The sequence below is a fragment of the Trichechus manatus genome, unplaced genomic scaffold (assembly GCF_000243295.1).
Source record: "Trichechus manatus latirostris isolate Lorelei unplaced genomic scaffold, TriManLat1.0 scaffold00162, whole genome shotgun sequence".
Taxonomy (NCBI): domain Eukaryota; kingdom Metazoa; phylum Chordata; class Mammalia; order Sirenia; family Trichechidae; genus Trichechus; species Trichechus manatus.
Genome location: NW_004444098.1, coordinates 373,618 through 394,891, shown reverse-complemented (window position 1 = coordinate 394,891; position 21,274 = coordinate 373,618). Strand labels below are relative to the sequence as shown.

At 38.5% G+C, this 21,274-nt stretch overlaps 2 protein-coding genes across 8 annotated transcripts in view; one reads left to right on the top strand and one right to left on the bottom strand.

The window, feature by feature from the left end:
- ZRSR2 (zinc finger CCCH-type, RNA binding motif and serine/arginine rich 2) overlaps positions 1 to 11,120 on the top strand; it is a 29,675-nt gene extending 18,555 nt beyond the window's left edge. The window contains exons 7-10 of one of the 3 annotated variants that reach the window (XM_023740674.1): positions 3,919 to 4,132; positions 5,215 to 5,270; positions 5,999 to 6,108; positions 8,973 to 11,120. In XM_023740674.1, coding sequence (XP_023596442.1) covers positions 3,919 to 4,132; positions 5,215 to 5,270; positions 5,999 to 6,108; positions 8,973 to 9,490 — 898 coding nt within the window. In that variant the 3' untranslated portion in view covers positions 9,491 to 11,120. The remainder of the gene's footprint in view (positions 1 to 3,918; positions 4,133 to 5,214; positions 5,271 to 5,998; positions 6,109 to 8,972) is intronic. The other 2 variants (XM_023740675.1, XM_004386321.2) reach the window with 2 other exon arrangements.
- A 36-nt stretch (positions 11,121 to 11,156) lies between these two features.
- AP1S2 (adaptor related protein complex 1 subunit sigma 2) overlaps positions 11,157 to 21,274 on the bottom strand; it is a 29,838-nt gene continuing 19,720 nt past the window's right edge. The window contains exons 5-6 of one of the 5 annotated variants that reach the window (XM_023740678.1): positions 13,639 to 13,647; positions 11,174 to 11,277 (exon numbers count right to left, since the gene is read on the bottom strand). In XM_023740678.1, the coding sequence (XP_023596446.1) occupies positions 11,275 to 11,277; positions 13,639 to 13,647 (12 nt within the window). In that variant the 3' untranslated portion in view covers positions 11,174 to 11,274. Of the gene's footprint in view, positions 11,278 to 11,585; positions 12,656 to 13,638; positions 13,648 to 13,832; positions 16,640 to 21,274 lie in introns of those variants that run through there. The other 4 variants (XM_023740676.1, XM_023740679.1, XM_004386320.2 and 1 more) reach the window with 4 other exon arrangements.

The window sequence follows — 21,274 nt, the reverse complement described above, 5'->3', positions numbered from 1 at the left end:
AGAGTGACTTGAGTATTTTCATCGTTCAAGTGATTGGGAGTTAAAATTCTGTGACTGTTAGCAGTTAGGAAATCCCGCACCATCCCTTCAGACAAATATACTATTCCTCTTTTACAGAGAGCCTCAGTGACTTGCTCCAGCTCACACAGCTGTTCTTGCCCATTACTGTGTGTCAGATCATCAGAGAAACTTCTATAATCTAAGCATTTCTTTGCTTGTTTGTTTTTATAATTAGAACAGAGTTCAATTCTAGAATCTTTCTCGAATTGGTGTCTTTTCTGGACACCAATTTGAGGGGAGTTCTATTTTTTTTTTTTTATTTGTTTTGTTTTTTCTCTTAACATAATCCTTGATGAAAGGTAAACCTTATTTGTCTGATTATTTATATTTCACTACTTCAGAGGGAATTTAAAGAAGGCTCATAATCTACTGTACTAAGTTAAATAAAAGCAAGGAGAGGAGGAGAAAGTGGGTTATTGTGAATACATTTGACTCTGGTTTTGAATGAATCTCAGATAGATAATAAGCTCTATAGTTTTTACCAAAAAGGAAGAATGAATGTTATCTATGGAAAGACAAAGGTTTTTCCTGGCACCATATCATAAATGTTTCTCCCATGAAATAGTGTATTAAGACATTGAATAGGAATGTGGACAACAACTTTGATAGATGTTTTATAACCGTTGCATACATAATTTTCATAAGACTGTTTCTTAGAGACCTTCAATAGATGATTGAAGCCTAACTTCAGTATGGAACTTGGTGATTCTATGAGGGACAAAACTGGGGCCAACAGATAGGCTTCATCTTGAATATTCTCTCCAATCAGTAGGTAGTGGTTTCCTGGAGTGCTCCCTTGAGAGGAGACAAAGAAGAGTCGTCAATTAGCTGTACCCGAGGGGCATTTGGATAGTCACACCATTGATTGACCGTCCTTGGGCTAAGGTCATGTCCAACTCTGTTTTTCTGGCACTCTGACCTGACTCGGAAACCCTGGTGGCGTAGTGGTTAAGAGTTATGACTGCTAACCAAAAGGTCAGCAGTTCAGATCCACCAGGTGCTCCTTAGAAACTCTATGGGGCAGTTCTGCTCTGTCGTGTAGGGTCGCTATGAGTCAGAATCGACTCGACAGCAACAGGTTTGGTTTTTTTTTTTTGGTTTTCTGACCTGATTCAGGTGTCCGAGTAATGGGTAAATAGCATGTCCTAAACCGGTGGTTTCCAAACATGGCCGACGTCAGGACCAGAGATGAGTTACTTTGAAAATATGGGTTTCCAGGCCCCCACTCCTTAAGGTCTGATCAGTAGGTCTGGAGCGGGACCTGAGAAGTGTGACTTCTTCCCAGGTAATTCTGATAACCACACAGGTTTGGTACCACTGTTTTAAACTGCTTTCCCAAGTAGAACTTCTCTTAGCTAACTATTCAGTAGGAACTGTAGGCCTGGCCTTTTGAATACATTTAGATCGTATGGACTATCTATCTCCAGGCCAAGTGGGGATTTCCCTAGATAGGGACTTTGGCTGTGTTCCAAAACTGATAAGTACATATTTGACAACCTGGGAACTAGGGCCAAGTTCATTCAGATATAACATCCCGGGAACAGAGTTTTAACCTCGTTAAATTGGTTCCTTTTTTAATTCTGTGTGTGCTTCCATACTTGTAAAATTCTTCACTGCTAACACTGCCAGTCAGGGTGACTCCTCCTTTCTTCTGTGGGTAGCTACGTATGGAAAGATGGCTTTTATAACAAGGTCTCTAATTGAATAATCTAGGAGGTCATTTGGAAGAGAGAACATTTCCCATTAATGAACATTGAACATTTCTGCACCAGGCCTGGTGTGTGCTGGGCCTTGTGGATGCAGGATCTCAGTCGGTGCCTAAATGTGTGCTACAGACATGGAGCATGCGTACTAGCTCAACATTTAGTCATTTCAGGGCTGTTGTTTTTCCCAGCACTTGCCCTATGTTTCTTCCACTTTTTTTTCTTCCAAAGTTCTGTGGATTTTTTTTTTTTCCTAAAAATTTTGTCTTACCTTTTTTAACAGGAATCCTAACCAGGAAATTTTGATTAATTGGAACCTTGAACTAAATTTTTTTCTCATTTTATTTATTTGTTTAATGTTTTATTGTGTTTTCGGTCAAAGTTTACACAGCAAATTAGGTTGCCATTTAACAATTTCTATGCAAGTTGTTCAGTGACATCGGTTACATTTTTCACAATGTGTCAATATTCCATTTCTAGTAATCTAGTTTCCCTGACACCCCCTCCCCTTACCTTCTCCTCTTTGCTTTACAATAAATGTTGACCGTTTGGTCTCATATAGATGATTTTTAAAAGGAACGTAGTACTCACGAATGATATTGTTTATTTCATGAGCCAATCTGTTATTTAGCTGCAAGGTGACCTCTGGGAGTAGTTTTGGTTCAAAGTCTAAAGGGTATCATCTCTGGGTGATAGTCTCGGGGTCCTCTAGTCTTAATCAGTCCAGTAAGTCTGGAGTTTTTAAGAATTCAGGTTCTGTTCTACATTTTTCTCCCATTCTATCAGGATCCATCTATTGCGGCCCTGATCAGAACAGTCAGGAGTGGTAGCCGGGCACCATCTAGTTCTGCTGGTCTCAGGGTAGATGAGGCCATGGTTCGTGTAGGCTAGTTTCTTCTCTGAGTCTTTGGTTTCCTTCTTTCTCTTTTGCTTCAGAGGAGCAGAGACCAGCAGTTGTATCTTTGATGGCCACTCACAAGCTTTTAAGACCCCGGACACTACTCACCACATTGGGATGTAGAACATACATTTTTGAACTATAATATGCTAATTAACTGAGTTGTCCCATGAGACTATGGTCCTAAGCCTTCAAACACGGTAAACCATTCCTGCAAGGTATTTGGTTATGTTTAAGAAGTATCCGTAACTGCCTTCTATATATATGAATATATATGCATGTTCTCCCATACATGTATGTACACATGCATATAGATGTACCTATACATGCACACATATATACATACATACCTGCATATGTAGCCACACACATATTTTTTGGTTGTTGTTGCTGTCATTTTAAGAGAAGGAAGTAAATGAGAAAATAAGCTCATATAGAGAACTTTTAATTACTCAGGTTCAGCCTGGTCAGCTCAGCTTTGGCCCAGTTTAAACTATGGAAAGAAGATTATTGTTCATGATGATTAGCCTCATTCATTAATAAAAATGAAATGATGTTGATTATACTACATAATGAACAGGTACTGGCCAGTTAGCTCGGATCTCTTGGATCCATCCGTTACCAGCCAGGTGACTTTGGGCAAATGTGCTTCTCTAGACTGTAGCATCCTTTTTTGTAAAGTGGGGCGAATACTAGCCCTGGCTGTCCTAAAGGATGGCAAGGATCGGAGGAAAAAATGTAAAAATGCCGTGAAAACTATAAAATGCTATACATATATGAATTAAAAGAAAATATTCCATTAACTGGAAATTCTTCGATTATCCCGTTCGCATTTGAGTTAATTAAATATTGTATAGAAGCATGATTGTATTGTCCTCATCTTCCCACTAAGAGTCCCACGTGGTATCTTTGTGCTTGTCACCACAGCCTACCAGGCCAACGAACCTTTTTCCCTATAGGTTCAACATGTATAAGTCTTCCTGAGTGTCATTAAGAGACAGCTGAATGACATGTAAACTTGGAAATAATTTCTAACTTTGCATTTTAATGAGAGCCAATATATTGGTCAATCTTAAAGCAGTTTTCTTAAGCATTGAAATTCGACGTCTGAGTGTGGTTTATTTTCTTACAGTTGTGTCAAAACGGGTAAATTACTTGAGTCTTTATCTCAAAGTTTCAAGCAAGATTTTTAGGTTTTATTTTTAACTATTTACTGAACTTGAGGTTTTTTTAATTTTTGTTTTCATTTGTATGCAGGTGTTCGCGTAAACATAGTTTCCCAACGTCGAGCCCTACCCTTCTTATAAAAAGCATGTTCACAACGTTTGGAATGGAGCAGTGCAGAATGGATGACTATGACCCTGACGCAAGCCTGGAGTACAGTGAAGAGGAAACCTACCAGCAGTTCCTAGAGTTCTATGACGATGTGCTCCCCGAGTTCAGGAACGTGGGGAAAGTGATTCAGTTCAAGGTGGGCATGCGTGAGCAGAGGGGATTGGTCCACTTCACACGGAAGTGCTCATTGGGACCAGGCAGCTAGCGCACATGATATCTACCTGGGTAGAGGAACCTGCAGTGGCTCAGTGCCAGACCCAGTGTCTGGCACCCAGGCACTCAGTAAACATTACTTCTTCTCTGCCTTTCTACCCCCTCATTGCCAATACAGTATAGATACTAGATGAACTCATAAACACGTACTAGTCTGATATTTACTGAATCCTAGGGGCTAGATTCTGTAGGGTTGCTATGAGTCAGAATCAACTCAACAGCGATGGGTTTGGTTTTTTGTTTGGTTTAGGGTCTAGATTAGAGCCCTGGTGGCACAGTGGTTGTGTGGTCGGCGGCTAACCGAAAGGTTGGCAATCCGAACCCGCCAGCCGCTCTGTGGGAGGAAGATGTGGCAGTCTGCTTCCGTAAAGGTTTACAGCCTCGGAAACCCCATGGGGCAGTTCTACTCTGTCCTGTAGGGCCGCTATGAGTTGGAATGGACTCAACTGCACACAACAACAACAACAGATAGACCTACAGGTATCTGTATGGACCTACATTTATACGTATGTACATACATAATATATATTTTTATGGCACACATATACGTACATATGCCCGTATGTACATCTGTGCTTGGAGCGTGAAGGGTATACCCAGCCTCAGGACAGTTCTCACCACTGTGATGGAGAAGGGAAAATAATAAATGGAAGGGCGTCAAATGTATCTTTAACACTTGACTGATTTAAAAATTCTCAGACAAAAATGGAGAACATTCGTGTTCAATCTGGGTGATGTGTATATGGGCTGATTTACATTCTCTGTTTTTATGCATGTGTGAAACATTTCATTTTTTGGGGGAAAAATGGATCTAGATCAACAAGGACCACATCCTAGGGGCCCGCAAGGCCACCATGTGCCTTTAATAGACTGGAGAGTGGCTTCATTTTGGAATCTTTAATTGATCATTATTTTTGGGTAATGTTAGCCTGGACAGACTACATTTGATGACTGGATGATTTCTTTGCCTTAGTTTTTATGATAGAATATTTCATTGCTCCTTAGGTCAGCTGCAACTTTGAACCTCACCTTAGGGGCAACGTGTATGTTCAATATCAGTCGTAAGTATTCTGAACACACAGGTCTTCATGCTTTGTCACAGTGTGGTGTTGTGTTTATATTCATTTTGGGGATTTTTCCACTGAGTATGTAGCTTTCATATGCATGATGCATGATTTTTTTTTAAATGTAAGTATTAAGAGATGATAGAGAAGTATGGAGGGGATTTGAAAATAATACATGTGTACGTATATGGTTTTGAATCTTTTACAATATATAACTTATATAAGTTTGATAATTAAAAGAGTTGAAAAGCAATACCAAGAATAGAGAATATAATAGCATAAATCGAAAGAGCCAGAAATTAAAGGCCCGAATCATCTTAGTGTGCATTTGACCAGCTTACTGTATCCTTTCTGCTTGTCTCGCTGATTGCTGAGGCCGCTCCATGGCTAATGGGTTAAATTAACCATGATAATAAGAACAGCAGTCCTAGCGGAGGAAGAACAGGAACTAACAGTGGAGTAACACGTCTGCATTTTTAATGGTCAAATCTTTGGATTAAGGAGCTAGTTTCCATGCATCAAAACCTCTCGAAGGGTTAGTAAAAAGGGTTCCGGAGTAAATTTTGAACTTCAGGAGCTTGAATACTCTAATGAGGACTCCCTAGGTAGTATGAAAACAGTGAGCTCGATGGTCCTAAATAAATTAATAAAGGTTAATTAGTAATAGGGCTAACACATCTTGGAACGCTCCTGTGAAGTGCATCCTTTCCTTTTTTGGCTTGAAGGGAAGAAGAATGCCAGGCAGCCCTTTCTCTGTTCAATGGACGGTGGTATGCAGGACGACAGCTACAGTGTGAATTCTGCCCGGTGACCCGGTGGCAAATGGCAATTTGTGGTAAAATACATCGTGCTAGTTTTACTCCCAATTGTTTCACTGTTCTATAAAGGGACACTCTTGGGGAAAAACAATCTTTTAAAGGGTTTCAATAAAAAAAAATCACTGGGCATACCTTTTGCTTCAGGCGGTAGATGAGCAGAGCTTATTACATAAAGGACATCACCCTTTAGATCTGTAACAGACCTTGTGGATCACTTTATCGCTGAAAGAGGCAGGGCTAGAATTCTGGTCTTCTTCTCAGTCCTGGACTCCAGGTACCCCCTTCCGGAAGACTGAGAACCTCTGTCCCCAGGAAGCCACACTTTCCTTCGCAGTTTCCGTTCACTGGCTCCCATCGCTTGAGCTGGGTTGTTCTTCCTGTCTTTATCCCTAATGACTCTTCTGTCATCGTTGCCACCCAGAACATCACTGATGACATCCTCGCCTTACGTGGGATGTGTACATTTGTGCATCAGAGATGGAGCGGAGGTGTAGGCTCCAGTGTGGTGCATTCAGTCAGACAACCAGTCGGACGGCACAGCCGAACCAGAACCAGGACAGGAGGAGCAGGCCTCTGCTGGGGGGAGCCAGCCCTTTTGAGGGCCTTGCTGTGTTTTGGTTCCTATCATAAAGGCTTAGCCAAACTATTAAGTGCACCCAGTGAAAAGGGATGAAGCTGTAAACACCCAAGGGGAGTGCTTATTGGACCCTTTACTTCTTCTTTGATTTACACTCGCCTGCTTACAACCTCTTATTAAAAATATATAATCTGTAAAGTCTGAATCACAGTAAGGATTTGGCAGCCTTGTTTTAATGGATGCTACCATTTTCAAACCATTTATTGAAGAAAAAACAAGTGTTTAGAATCTCCTGCTTAGGAAAACCAGAAGAACCATTTCAACTTACACTTAAAGGCTTGGAGGATGAGACATGGAATTGTTTTCTCTCTAAAGGCAGTTACTTTTGTCAGTTCTGGGGATCCCGTGTGATTTCAGTGAGCAGCTTCTGAGTGACTCTGATGCCTACAAAGCAGAAGGCTATTTTTCTTTAAAAAATAATAATAACAGCTTTGTTGAGCTATAATTCGCTTACCACAAAATTCACCTTTTTAAAGTACACAATTCAGTGGTTTTTAGAGTTGCACAACCGTCACTGCTGCCTAATTTTAGAACATTTCCATCCTCCCATCCCCTGCCAACCCTAATCTACTGACTCTATGGATTTGCCTAATTCTGGACATTTCATATACATGTAATCATACAGTATGGGACCTTTTGTCTCTGATTTCTTTTACTCAGCATGTTCTCAAGGTTCGTCCACGTTTCCATTCCCTTTTATGGCGGGATAATATTCCGTTGCATGGATATACCAAAAAAACCAAACGAGCTGCCATCAAGTCGATTCCAACTCATGGCGACCCCATGTGTTACAGAGTAGAACTTCTCCATAGAGTTTTCTTGGCTGTAATCTTTATGGAAGCAGATCACCAGGCCTTTCTTCCGTGGCTCCACTGGGTGGGTTCCAACCACCAACCTTTAGGTTAGTAGTCGAGCACAAACTGTTTGCACCACCCAGGGACCCACGTATAACACGCTTTATTTATCCATCAGTCGAAGGACATAAGTTGTTTCCACTGTTTGGCTATTATGAATAATGTTGCTGTGAACATCCATGTACACGTTTTTGTATGAACATATGTTTTCAATTCTTGGGTATATGTCTAGGAGTGGAATTGCTGAATCTTATGGTCACTCTAACTTTTTGAAAAACTGCCAAACTTCTTTCCAAAGCAGCTGAACCATCTTGTAACTCCACCAGCAATGTATAAGGGTACCAGTTTCTCCACATCCTCATAGTACTTGTTACGATGTCTTTTTATTTTAGCCATCCTAGTGGGTGTGAAGTGGTATCTCATTGTGGTTTTGATTTGCATTTCCCTAATGTCCAGTGATGCTGAGCATCTTTTCATGTGTCTGTTGGCATTTGCAATCTTCTTTGGAGAAATGTCTATTCAGATCCTTTGTCCATTTTTTAAATCGGGCTATTTGTCTTATTGAGGTATAAGAGTTCTTTATATATTCTAGATACAAGTCTCTTATCACAGTATGATTTACAAATATTTTCTCCCATTCTGTGGGTTGCTTTTCATTTTCATGACAGTGTCCTTTGAAGCACAAGTTTTTAATATTGATGAAGTCCACTTTATTTTGTTGCTCGTGCTTTTGGTGTCATATCTAAGAATTCATTGCTGTTTTACGAATCTAGGGAATTTACTTCTTTTAAAAAAAAAGCTTGAAAACCCCGAAGAGATCGCAAAGTTTTTCAAAAAGATTTCACCTTTGACAAGCATCTTCCATACTAAAAGTACTTGACAAATTTAAAGCATTAGGCCACTGTTGATAATCTTCTTTTTAAAGTGTAAGGAGAATACAGCATCCTCCTCCTAGAGTAGGAGCTGTTTGTTGACCAGTGGTTCTGTCCCACCACCATGCCTGCAAAGCACGCGTCTGCAGGGACTCTAAAGACTGGCTCTTCAGTGGTAATTAGGAAGCCCAGTTGTGAATCAGTGGAAGGGTGAAACCCTAAGAGGGCTAATGTGGTCACCATTTGTTCAGCTGTACTCTGAACAGTCATCCACTTGGGGAATGGGATGTTCTGGTCAGTTAAACATCAGATTTGTTGTCTTTCATCAGAGTGCCATTTGTTAGAGGATTTGAATATTTTTAGTTCTGGGAACTAAAACCATGAAATTTAATTTATATATAAGCCCCTTTTAAATAATGCCCAGTAGAAAGTACCAGAAATGTTCTTTATAAAATGGATAAAGTACCATCTTCAGAATACATAGTAGTAACTGCTATTTCCTAACTATTCCATTTCAGGTTTATTTGAAACCCAGCAGTGTCCAAGAGGAAAACACTGCAACTTTCTTCACGTATTCAGAAATCCCAACAATGAATTTTGGGAAGCTGACAGAGACATGTACCTGTCCCCAGATCGGACTAGTTCATCCTTTGGGAAGAACTCAGAGAGGAGAGAGAGGATGAGCCACCGTGACGACTACTATGGCAGGCCAAGGAGAAGACGGAGTCCCAGTTCAGACCATTCCTACAAAAGAAACGGGAAATCTGAGAGGAAAAGGAGTAGTAGTCACAGGGGGAAGAAATCTCACAAGCATGTGTCTAAAAGTCGGGAAAGGCACAGCTCCCGAAGCAGAGGAAGAAAAAGGGACCACTGTCGGAGCCGCAGCCGGAGAAGTCGAAGCCGGAGCCTCAGGAGCCGGAGAAATCGGACCCAGAGCCACAGGAGCCGGAGCCAGAGTTCATCCAGGTCCAGGAGCTGGGGTGGGAGGAGGTCCAGTAGTAGAGACAGAAATACCCATAGTCCCAGATCCAAATAAATCGGTTTGGTTTCTGAATGAATGTATCTCTTACTTCTTATGGCTGCTAAATACGTTGGCTAGAAGGGGATGAGCTCAGATGGGTTAGCAAGTCTGGCAGAACCGTATGTAAACTGGAATTCTATTTTAAAAGTTTTTTTCTCTGATAATCAAAAATTGTATGTTTAATATAGAAAACTTAGGAAACAAAATGTATAAATAGCAACGTAAAAATTATTTGTAATCTTAACTAATTAACTTTGGAGCATTGCTTTAGTCTTATGTGTGTGTCCGTATTTTTTTTACCATGTTAAAATATGTGGTTGCAGTTGAATATGCTACATTTTTTAACCTAAAACATCGTCCTATTTCAGGCAGTCCCTATTCTTACATGATTTTTACTCACTGCATAGTTTATCTATTTAACCATATCCCTATTGTTGGATTTTTAAATTATTTATAATTTTGTACTCTTAAAGGAGACTTTGCTGAAAAGAAATAAAAAGTTAAAAATCCTGTGATGGATTTCCTTAAATACTTCCGCACATTTCTGGTAATTTCCTTAGGATAAATTACATCAAGGGATGTGAATATTCAAGTTTTTCCAAATCATCCTCCAGAAAAGTACGAAAAATCTAGCACCAAGAGTAAATTTTGCTGCTCCCACATCAAGTACGTCTGTGTAAGTGTTCACTTACTTATTGTCTAAGCCAAAGACTTTCTCTGTAATTAATGGCCATTGGTTAAGAATCTTTTTGCCCTTTATTAAAAATCTATGGGATTTTTCTCCATGCAACAGCCGAACAGTTTTAAAATTCATGTGCTCAGTCTTAAATACTAAAGGGTATGTAACTCTTTTTTTCCTCCCTCCTACTGGTCCTCGGTTCCCTTTCAGCTGGGGTTTTTCTATCAGGGTGTTCATCTTTTTGACAGTCTATTCCTTTACAGGAGCCATGGTGCCACAGTGGTTAAGACACTTGGCTGCTGACAGATGTTCGGGGTTCAAACCCACCAGCCTCTCTGCGAGAGAAAGATGTGGCAGTCTGCTTCCTTAAAGATTACAGCCTTGGAAACCCTATGGGGCAGTTCTACTCTGTCCTATAGGGTCGCTAGGAGTCGGAATAGACGGCAAAGGGCAGTCCTTTATATAAAGCTTATTTTTGTCATTTTTGGGAAATTAGGGTCATTGCTAGAGAATATGCCTTGTTAAAGCAATCCTGGTACAAAAATCGTTTCTGTAATTACTGTTTATGATTCAAAAATTCCAACTCTAGATTGCCCTCCGTGGCCCACAGGCCTGACTTTGGTGAGCAGGCAGCTACATGTCAGAGGCTCTAAGTCTACCGCTGCCTGTTTTTAATAGACTAGCAACTTAATTTGAAGCTTTCCTTGCTGAAGTAACAGTTTTAGTAGGCCACATTTCCTATCATCTGTAATAGGAAGTCACTGTCAGGACAACCTAAGTTTGGACTTTTGGGTTGTGTATTAGGCAGTACAGTCGTCTCTGCAAGTAACCAGTCCATTGCGCTGGGAATGCTAGCCCGCCAGTTCATGGGGACGGGAGGAGACGAGCAAGTTTTCTCATTCAGAAAGAGCAAAAAAAGAAAATCAACTGCATCAAGGTTTTAAAAGCGGCATTTATTGATTGAAAATAAATATGTAGATAAGCTCTTGGTAGCATGGAATCCACATTATTTTTTAATGAACTTGAAGAACATGAAGACTCCTCAAATCTTCTGCCATTTATCTTGTGTGTGCTTATTGTAACCACCACCACATTGAAACGCAGGTGAATTTTTGAGATTTTACTGAAAAAAAAAAACTTCCTTCAGCAGCTCTCAAGTTGACAGACTTTTGTAAAGAGATGAAGAAAACACACTACAGTGGTGTACACTGAACATTTATTACAACTAACTGGTGATGTGATATGACAGTGATCACGTGGCCTGAATACTGGTCACAATTACAAGCTTAATCCAGCCCAGCATATACAAGTGAAAGTGTAAACTGTGAAGACGTTTAAATGTTTGTGTATGTATATATAAACGTTGACACTGAAACAATTAGACAGCTTTAAAAAAATACAGGGCCCACTAATGCCATTCGACCTCATTCATCTCTCACTCTTTTATGAAAGATGTCTATTTTTATAACACTTCCAATAACTAGGCAGTGCCACAGAAGGAAAAGAAGATACCATAAGTTTGCAGCACTTGTAAGTGAAGGTAAGCAAAAAACAATCTGGCTTCAACAAGCACACCAGAAATAGCCGTGCTTCTTTAAACAATAGCTTACATGATACTTTGTAAAGAGAGCAACAAGTTTTCTGTTAAGATACTGTTACGAAGATTTCCTGATGAATCAACATTTCCACTTTATTTTGGGGCCTCAGAACAATCTAATTGACTAAATGATTACGACCACAAAGAATTCATCTCAGCAGTCAAATGTACCTTGCCTTTAAAAAACATAAGTGCTCTCTGTTTTCAAACACTCCATCTATGTTCTCCGTCTGGGGTCGGAATGTCTAAGAATTTTTAGTGTAAAACACCATCATTCCTATTCAGCCATTTAAAATTATCTGTATTCCCTTTGTGTTTTAAGGTATGTAGCTTCCAATGGGATCTTTAGCATAAATTTTTTTAAACGTTTCAAAATAGGAGTTAAATTTTCATTCGATACGTGACGTGTCGATTCCCTTTATTCTCACTATACTGAAATGCTGCACTAGTCTTTGGTTTCTTAAAACCAGGTTTCACATTTTAATTTACTGGTTCCCTTTGTCAGATACAGTAATATAACAAATGCATAGTGTCAGATTTTGCATGTATATGGATGTGTCATTTTCATATATACACATAATCGAATTAAGAGAAACTGACAAACTAAAATACGCAGAAAAGCTATCTTTCTTTTCTGTGTCATTGTAATCCATATTAAGTCCCTTTATCATTTGATTAACCAAAGTGCCCTTAAAAAAAAAAAAAAAAATTTTGTGTAGGCCTGAATGAAGCAGTTTAGCAAAACAGTAATACTGATGAAACATCATCTTACACCGTTAGCTAACATGGACATGAAAGGCAGTGAACATCTACAGTGTGTGAAATGCCACAAGAAGTCATCAACAAGGAAGGAGAGTTATGTCAATCCAATTTCTTCAAGAACACTACGTGGGGTTTCAGCTTCCTGTGGAAGGAAAATGTGAGACTCTGGTAAGCAGATCCAGGGAGCCTTTGAGAATGCGAACAACGCACATGGAAGGATGTGCTCATTTTAGAAAACAAAAGCAAAGACAAAATTGTTTTTTTCCTTAATTCAGGGGTATAAGAGCATCATCATATTAGTGGTACCAAACCCAAACCAAACCCATTGCTGCCAAGTCGATTCTGACTCATAGCAAACAGGACAGAATAGAACTGTCCCATAGGGTTTCCAAGGCAGTAAATCTTTATGGAAGCAGACTGCCAGCTCTTTCTCCCGGGGAGCAGCTGGTGGGTTTGAACTGCCGACCTTTCGGGGTCGCAGTCGAGCACTTTAACCACTGCGCCACCAGGGCTCTTCTTTATTAGTGATATTAGTGGTTGGGGCTTGGGATCCAAAACACCTGAGACCACATAAAGATCTTTTCAGCATTCACTAAATACTTACGTGCCAAGTACACTTGCTGTAACACAAAAATCAAGCCCAATGCAAACCCATTGGAAATTTATGAAATCACTGTTACTGACTTGTATATAAGACAGATAAGATACCTGTGTTAAAATTCAAACTACTTGCCCCCAAATAGAAAGCTAGGGAGAAAAATTCTTCACGTAATTTTTCCCCATGGTCTTTGTTACATGCGTTTATAGAAATGCCTTTACCACTCAGTTTGAGTTAAATGAACCGTCTACTGCAGCAAGGTTTCAGAAATGGTCACCTTCCCAGACCTGCCGACAGCATTGGTGGGGGCAACATACAGAAAGAATGCCCTATGGAACAACCAACGTTTGTTTTTAAATTTCAAAGGAAGACAAAGCAGGGATATTTAGCTGGCTGATTTTGCATGTTACAAAAGTACCAAGTAGGTCGTATTTCAGCTACTAGTGTCAACAATTTTGTAATTAAAAGGCATGTTAAATTTTAATAGAGAAAAACAATATTATTTTAGTGTCCAATAATAAACTTACTTTTGCATCCTAATCGTGGTGCAGCACAAAGCAAGGAAAAGAAAAATTATATTAAACCATAAATCCTTAGAACATTAGATTTAATTGTATGTAAGACACTATACATGGTATAATCTTAAGTAAATAACTTAAACTCCATAGGCTGTTTCCTTATCTGGGAAAACAAGGATAACAGTACTTACCTTCATGGGTTGAAATTATGAGAGACAGCTGTTCTAGTTATATAAATGAAATCTAAATGAAACTACTATAAACCAACTCTATGTATAAAGGTCATATAACATTTTAGTACGTTTGTGTACTGAAAAATGGGTGTAAACCAGCTTTAGTGAAAAAAGGTATGTATACTTTTTATAAGAAGCAGTTAAATCTACCAAGTGTTCTTGCCAAAAAATTGAACCTGAATCAAACCAGGCTCAGATCTAACGATATACGGGGGACAAAACAACAACTTAAACATCGTCACGAGAATATCATCAGCCAAATATACAAGGTAAAGCGGTAACACAAACGACAGTTTTAAAAAACGGAAAAGCCAAGGAACTGTGATAGATTAAAAGAGCCTTAAGATAAATAATAAAAATAAACAAATTAATCTATAAAAAAAAAAAAGACTTAAAGAGACACATGGACCAGATGCAACGGGAGCCTTGGGGAACTTAGTTCTAACCAATTATAAAAAGACAGGACAAAATGAACCCTGGACAAGCTATTAGGAATTACTGTTAATTTTGCTGAGCGTGGCGCTTCTCTGTTACGGATACATTAAGTATTTCGAGATGCAATGATATGATGTCTAGGGCTGGCTCTAAACAGTGAGGCTGATGAAACAAGCATAGGATTTGGCTTATGGTTGGTGAGGCTGCGTGACAGGCACACAAGGGTTCCTCATGTCTGTCTCTATATTAGTGTCTCAAAGTCTTCAAGAGAAGGTTTCCAAAGAAAGTCTAATGGAATTTATCTAAGTTTCCAAAAAGTGACTTAAGCCAGTCTCTTTCATTTCTAACGATTAGCCATTAAAATACTGAATACAGAGAGAATGGCATTTGAGTCACATAAAGGAAAACGATTTTAAAACAATGATTTCCATTTTATGTTAAATATTTCTTAAAAACTTCAGACAACCTTGAAGGTATCCATTAAAGGACACTTACACTGCATTCTATCCAGTTACCAGTCTTAGCTTATCCAGCTAAACATGTCCCCAACTATTTCCTGGAGCTGGTCAGATTTTCCCTAGGCGATCACTGCCTGCAATTTTCTACACCATTTGCTGAAGAGAATCACGTTGTTTATCGAATACGCATTATTTAAAATAAACAGCCTATGTTTCAAAGAATCATTTACACATTTTACTCCTTTGAGACTTGAACAAATAGTGCATTGGAGTTTTTTTTTTTACAAATTGTGTTTATAATTAATATAATTTTCACATGTTCACACTATAAATTATAGCTCAAAATTACCTGGAAAAACTAAAGTGTAAAATACGTTATTTTATCAAACGGGATGAAGAAGAAAAAAGTCATTCACATGAGACAAAGTACATGCAATACTTTTATTTTAAACATGCCAGGAAGCTTTTTCAGAGTCGACTAATTTAAAGCAAGCAGCAGTATACAGATAACAAAAGCAGCAACATGTTACAGCTCGGCACACAGCATCCAAAGCAAACAGGCATGAGACAATGAATATTTATGTAGCATTAAAACCATATGAATAGTATATTGCCAGGCAGGGGGGATGGAGGAGAAAAATGGAAAAGAAAGACCAATGCTTCCCAAGGCTTCAAATGTATAATGCTAAATTTCTCACGGATAGCCCCATACAGGGGCTTCAAATGTAGCGCGTGACAGCGAGAATGGTAAGGATGGAAAATAACTGTACTGCCTAATGCTAAGTTTGGTCAAAACGCATTTTCATAGGCCTTCGTGCAGTTGTAAGTTAGCCTGAGTATCTTAAAACTCAGCCTTTCTAGAGAAAAAACAATGAATTATTTGATACTTTTCCTTTGATAATAAAATCTATTGCAGGTTCTATTAAAAGTATACACAATAATGATCAATAGTAAAGATTTTAATATCCTAAAGTATAAAATCATCATTAACAAAGCATTAAGGATTTAAATGAAGATTTATATTATAAAATGGTAACTAGCAAAATATAAGTATTTAGGTATTTAAACTGAATATTAAAATATTCACTATATAAAAAAATCAGAATTAATACTTTAAAGGGTTACTTAATATTGAGCTACAGATATTGTGGGCGATACTCTTCCAACATAACTTTCTGATAGTTCTAAAAAGGATTGATAGTATATAGCACAAATGTGATTCAATACATGAGACATTACAAAATTCCCAAAACATGAAATATTTTAAATATTATGTACTGGTACAGATTAATTTTACCTTCAAGTATTATTTCCACATACACTTTTCTGTGATATATTAGGACATATGAGCTCATACAGGTGTGACGTGACAGTAAATACAGTTTTCTTTTTTAAATATATCATCATTTGAAGACCAAACCACACTACTTATTATGGCGCCGTTTGTTTTGACCTAGCATTCCGGCTATATTTTCTTTGGTAAACATTTTAAAGATTGCAAGGTTTCCTCTTACGAGATTAGTCGCAGATGATTCATTAACGATAACATGTATATATTTACGATGAAATATTACTCAAAACATTCATAGGTCTTATTTTTTCCAAGAAATTAAACCAGTTGGAGCAGGCATAAGCCAAACCAAGATCACATGTAGAATGAAAATAAAACGGAAAAGGGCTAGGGATAGGAACAGGGAAAAAATACAATTGTAAAGGTATTGGTTCTAAAATATTCTACAACTATTACAACAAGATAACCAGCATCACCAAGCTGAGGATATTTTCTTTCATAAGTATATCAGCTCTCTATTTCCTCTGTGAAATTCTGCATACTCGATGAGTAGTCATTTAGTACACAGGGACATTAAAATATTCATGACGTGGCTACAAAAGAAATGCATGTAAAAAAAAAAAAGAAAAGAAATGCATGTATTCTTACATATAGTATACAAATTGAAACAGACACAACAAGATTTCTAGAACATTTAGTGCACAGTGAAGAAAACTTAATTAAAACTTACAGTTAGGGTTTTTGTTTTATGGCTGAATGTTTAATTTCCAAATAATGCCCAGGAGTTCATATTCATCTTTTATAACTTCTCCATTACCGTATATAATGATAATCATTATTCAAAACGATGACCTAAGTCTACAAAATCCTAAAGTACTGTATTTACTAATAATATTTTGAAAAGATTTTCAGTATAAGTTATCTGGTCAATACTGAGTTAATAGAATACTCCATTTTGCCAGTGTTTATGTTCATCAGGATTTTATTACATGAACTAAAGGAATTTAATCTCTTAATGAAAATCATCACACCCTAAGATGACCATAAACTCTTTTACAGATCACAGAGGAAAATCTTTCCCCAAAAAAGTGGGAAAGTAGTCATCTACCTGGTATTTTAAGCAGCAGTGGAGGATTTTAACTGTTCACTCAGCTACAAACAAAAGCCCATAGAATATGACTTTGAGACTAAGGATATTAAAAAAAAAAATCAGTCCTAAGAGAGATTTTAAAGAACTCTCCAAATAGACTTGTTAAATGTCTGTACTTACAATTTAATCTAAAAAGATGTTTCTCACATCAAGTTAAAAAAAAAAAAAAAAGCAACTTGAGGTAAGGTTTTAACTGACCCCTAGAGTGTCCATAAATAGATTTCTAGGGACTCCATTTACCCCCTGAAATTAGAGGCAAAATTATGGTTTTTTTTTCCTGGGGAGAGGATCCATGGCCCTTCAGACTCTCAAAGGGGTTATAACCTCCTCCCCCACCAAAAGGTTGGTGGCTCCATAAAGTTAAAAATGACTTATTTAAGGCATCAGTGAGTGTTGACTATTGCAAAAGTATTCTCATTTTAATATTTATTCAACTTGGAACTTTGAAATGTTAGGCCACAAAGTCATGTAAGCTGTTCCAATAAAATATTTAACAGAGCCCTAAACTTACACAACCATTAAATACAAAAGCATCTGAGGAGAAAAGCTAGTTACATTTGAACCCTCAGTTAATTCCTAAACATCTTAAAGAGTTACTTGCCTTTTTTTCCCCCCACTCAGAACAGAATAATAGCGGAATGAAGCAGTAGGTTAAAATACCAATAATAAATTAAACCCTCGAACATTTCATTCTCTTATAAAAGCTCTCACTTTCAAAAAGGAATTCTATTTCTCCCACTGGCAAATATAGGTTTGGTGGTGGATATTCTATATACATGATTGTAGGTGTGGCTCATATAGAGCACACAAGAGGTAAAGTCAGGGAAACCTCTTAGACATAACCAAACACCTCTTGGGATGAAGTTCCTAGGCTAGAAGACAAAGGACAATAGACTCGGGGGACATCTACATCAATTGGTACAACACAGTACATAAAGTCAATATTCTGCATCCTACTTTGGTGAGTAGCTTGTGAGCAGTCATCTAAGCTACAACTATTGGTCTCTTCTGGTCTAGAGCAAAGGAAAGTGAAGAAAAGCAAAGACTCAAGGGAGCAATTAGTCCAGAGGACTAATGGACCACACAAACCAAAGCCTACACGACCCCGAGACCAGAAGAATAGATTGTGCCTGGCTACCACTACCAACTGCTCTGACTAGAATCACAACAGAGGGTCCTGGACAGAGGGGGAGAAAATTACAAACAAAAAAATCAAATTCACAAAAAAGACCAGCCTTGCTGGTCTGACAAGAGACTGGAGGAACCTCGAGACTGTGGCCCTAAGATACCCTTCTGACCTGGAAATGAAGCCATTCCCAGAGACCACCTCTCAGCCAAACAACAGACAAGCACATAAGATAAACATGAAACACTTTATGTACAAATTATTGTATGGGAAAATAATTTGCTGTATAAACTCTCACCTAAAGCATGATTTAAAAAAAAGGAATTCTATTTCTGTAACGGTGGCATTACTGATTTACAGTATTTAATGAATAAGACCTTTTTGCCAGTGAATCTCTGAACCTATTTCAATATTCTCTGTGAAAAAAATAAATTATAAGTCCCAATGATGGATCATGATCAGAACAAAATTCCCTGTGAAAATACCAGCTTAATGAAATAATTGGGACTATCCCTTGGGATTTAACATAATTAGACTTTTCAGGTAATGCTAAAATATAAATGACAAACTTTGATGAGACCGTATTTACCAACTGAATTCATGTCCTTCCACTTTTTGATGCACGTCAGCACTCCAGCATATACTCTAGTACTCAACGAAATGTTGACTGTTGAGCGTGGTCACAGGCAGAATGGCTGATGCCCAGAATCATTAAATTCAGACAGTGGTCACCAAGAAGGCTCACTGCCCAAGCCAAGTCAGAGGGTGGTCGGCCATAGCACCCAAAAACCTATCCCATTCCCAACCTACCCCAACTGCCAGTTTGAGTAATAAAGTGGTATTTACCACTCCCCCAAAGTACTTTCTTACAATCAATGAAACTCTTGCAATGATATTCTGTTTTCTGGACAGAGAACAAAAGAAATTTAAGTCTGTCAAATAACCTTTCACCTAAACAACAGCAATTCTCTGAGTCTTTAGGTTGTTTTTAATCATTTTGATTTCATCACACCATGTAAAACCAGCCATGAACAGCTTATTCCCATTAAAAGAGAAAAGTGAAGGTAGGTCCTTTCTAAAGAGGGCTGAGGGGCAGTATGCAGCAATTCCTCCCAAAGACTTTTTATGAATGGGAACGTTCATACAGAATTGTTCCTTCTTGTTCATAAGGAATTTTCCTTTTTATGAATGAAAAGGAACAATTCTCTATGAACGATCCTCAAATGTGACAGCCCCAGATATCTTGACCAATTATTTGACAGACCTTACTTTAGGAAAGGGCTGATGAGAAACCAAACTATTCTTTACAATCAATGATCCACATTACTGTACTTCAGCAAGAAATCATCATCCATCAGTTGTGAAGACTACTCTTCACAGGGAGAAAACCTGCTTCAATGGAAAAATATCCTTCAAGACAAGAGAAAAAAAAAAAAAAAGAAACCCTAAAATGCACAGAAATAAATGTATTCTAGCCATTTTATATGGCTATTAGCATGTTTTACTACTTTCCCAATTTAAACTGCTAGGGCCCGAAAGAGCTCGGCTATAAACAAATGCATTAATGACTTTTTAACATTTAAGACTGATTTTTAGCTAAATGATAGATACACCCATAATTAACGAAGTCGGCATTTCTCTTATATACAAGGAAAATATCATGGTGGATTCAATATAACTCCAGTAACTCTGGGCCCAATATCATTGGTACATCTTTTTGAGTCGCAGAAAAAATTGTATTGATTGATATAATTAGGGCAGGTGAAAGTAAAGTTGGCCATAGCACCCAAAAGACCTTATGCATAATGAGGCCCACTATTTTTTCCCCTGGGCACCTGCTGAAATACTACCTTGCAAACTGTGCGTTTCTTAACGTACTAACATGCCGGTGGTTTCTATTAAGTGGGAATAAAGGCCAGAATGAAAACAGTGAAAAAAATTTTTAATACACTTGCGTTACACAAATATAAGCCACAAGTTGCCCTTAGTATAGATTCCTTAGATGCCTATTTTTAAAATAAAGGTCCTAAGTTTATTATTTTCAATCTAAAGTGGGCCTTCAATCCTGGGCAATCCTTTTGTTCATCACAAACTGGCCCCCACTAAGACTACTCCAAACCCGGAACAGTTTCCTCAAGTTGTCTACCTCTTTCCTTCCCCTAGTCCTGCGTAGCTCTCCGCCAGATGGCCTAGTTCTCAATGCCGAGAAAACAACTTTCTCAATTTCCTTCACACAACTCACTGAAAAAAAAAAAATCCAAAAGCAAAACAACCTACAGCTTTACCCTGTGATCACCTCCTAACCAAGGGGGAAGACCCTTCTTGCCCAAGGCCAAGGCTTTTGATGCCATTCCCATTCGCTCTCCCAATATACTTCTCCATTCATTCTACTCCTCTATTTTTCATTGCTATCTCCACTGGGTCCCTCCCGAGTCTACATGCACCTTCAGGTTTCCTCCACACTAAAAAGCTTTTTCTCAACCACCGACAGAAAGGACCAGATGTAGTGGGAAATGCAGGATGACAATTAAACCAGGGCTTCGAACTGGTTCAGTTACGGCTGACAAAGAGAACTTTGAATGGACCCGAATCTTTAAAATGTGGGTAAACTGGAATGATAACTGGAACGGGAAAAATTACCAGTCAGAGCCCTATTAGAAACTTAATCTCCCTCTTAGAAAACAAGGGCAGCGTGTGTGTTGCACAGCAACCAAATCTCTTGCCTGGCAGTGGGAAACAGTGCTGCCCCACTCCATGATGGTGGCTGACCACGCCGCTTTTAATGTGTGTTGCATTCCACAGTCCTGGCAATAATCTAATCTCTGGCATCAGGCTCCTGAATGGGCTCACTACGCCTCTTCCAAGTCTCCCATTCCAGGGCTTTGACCCATTATTTTTCCCGTTCCAGTTATCATTCCACTTCACCCAAATTTTAAAGATTCGGGTCCATTC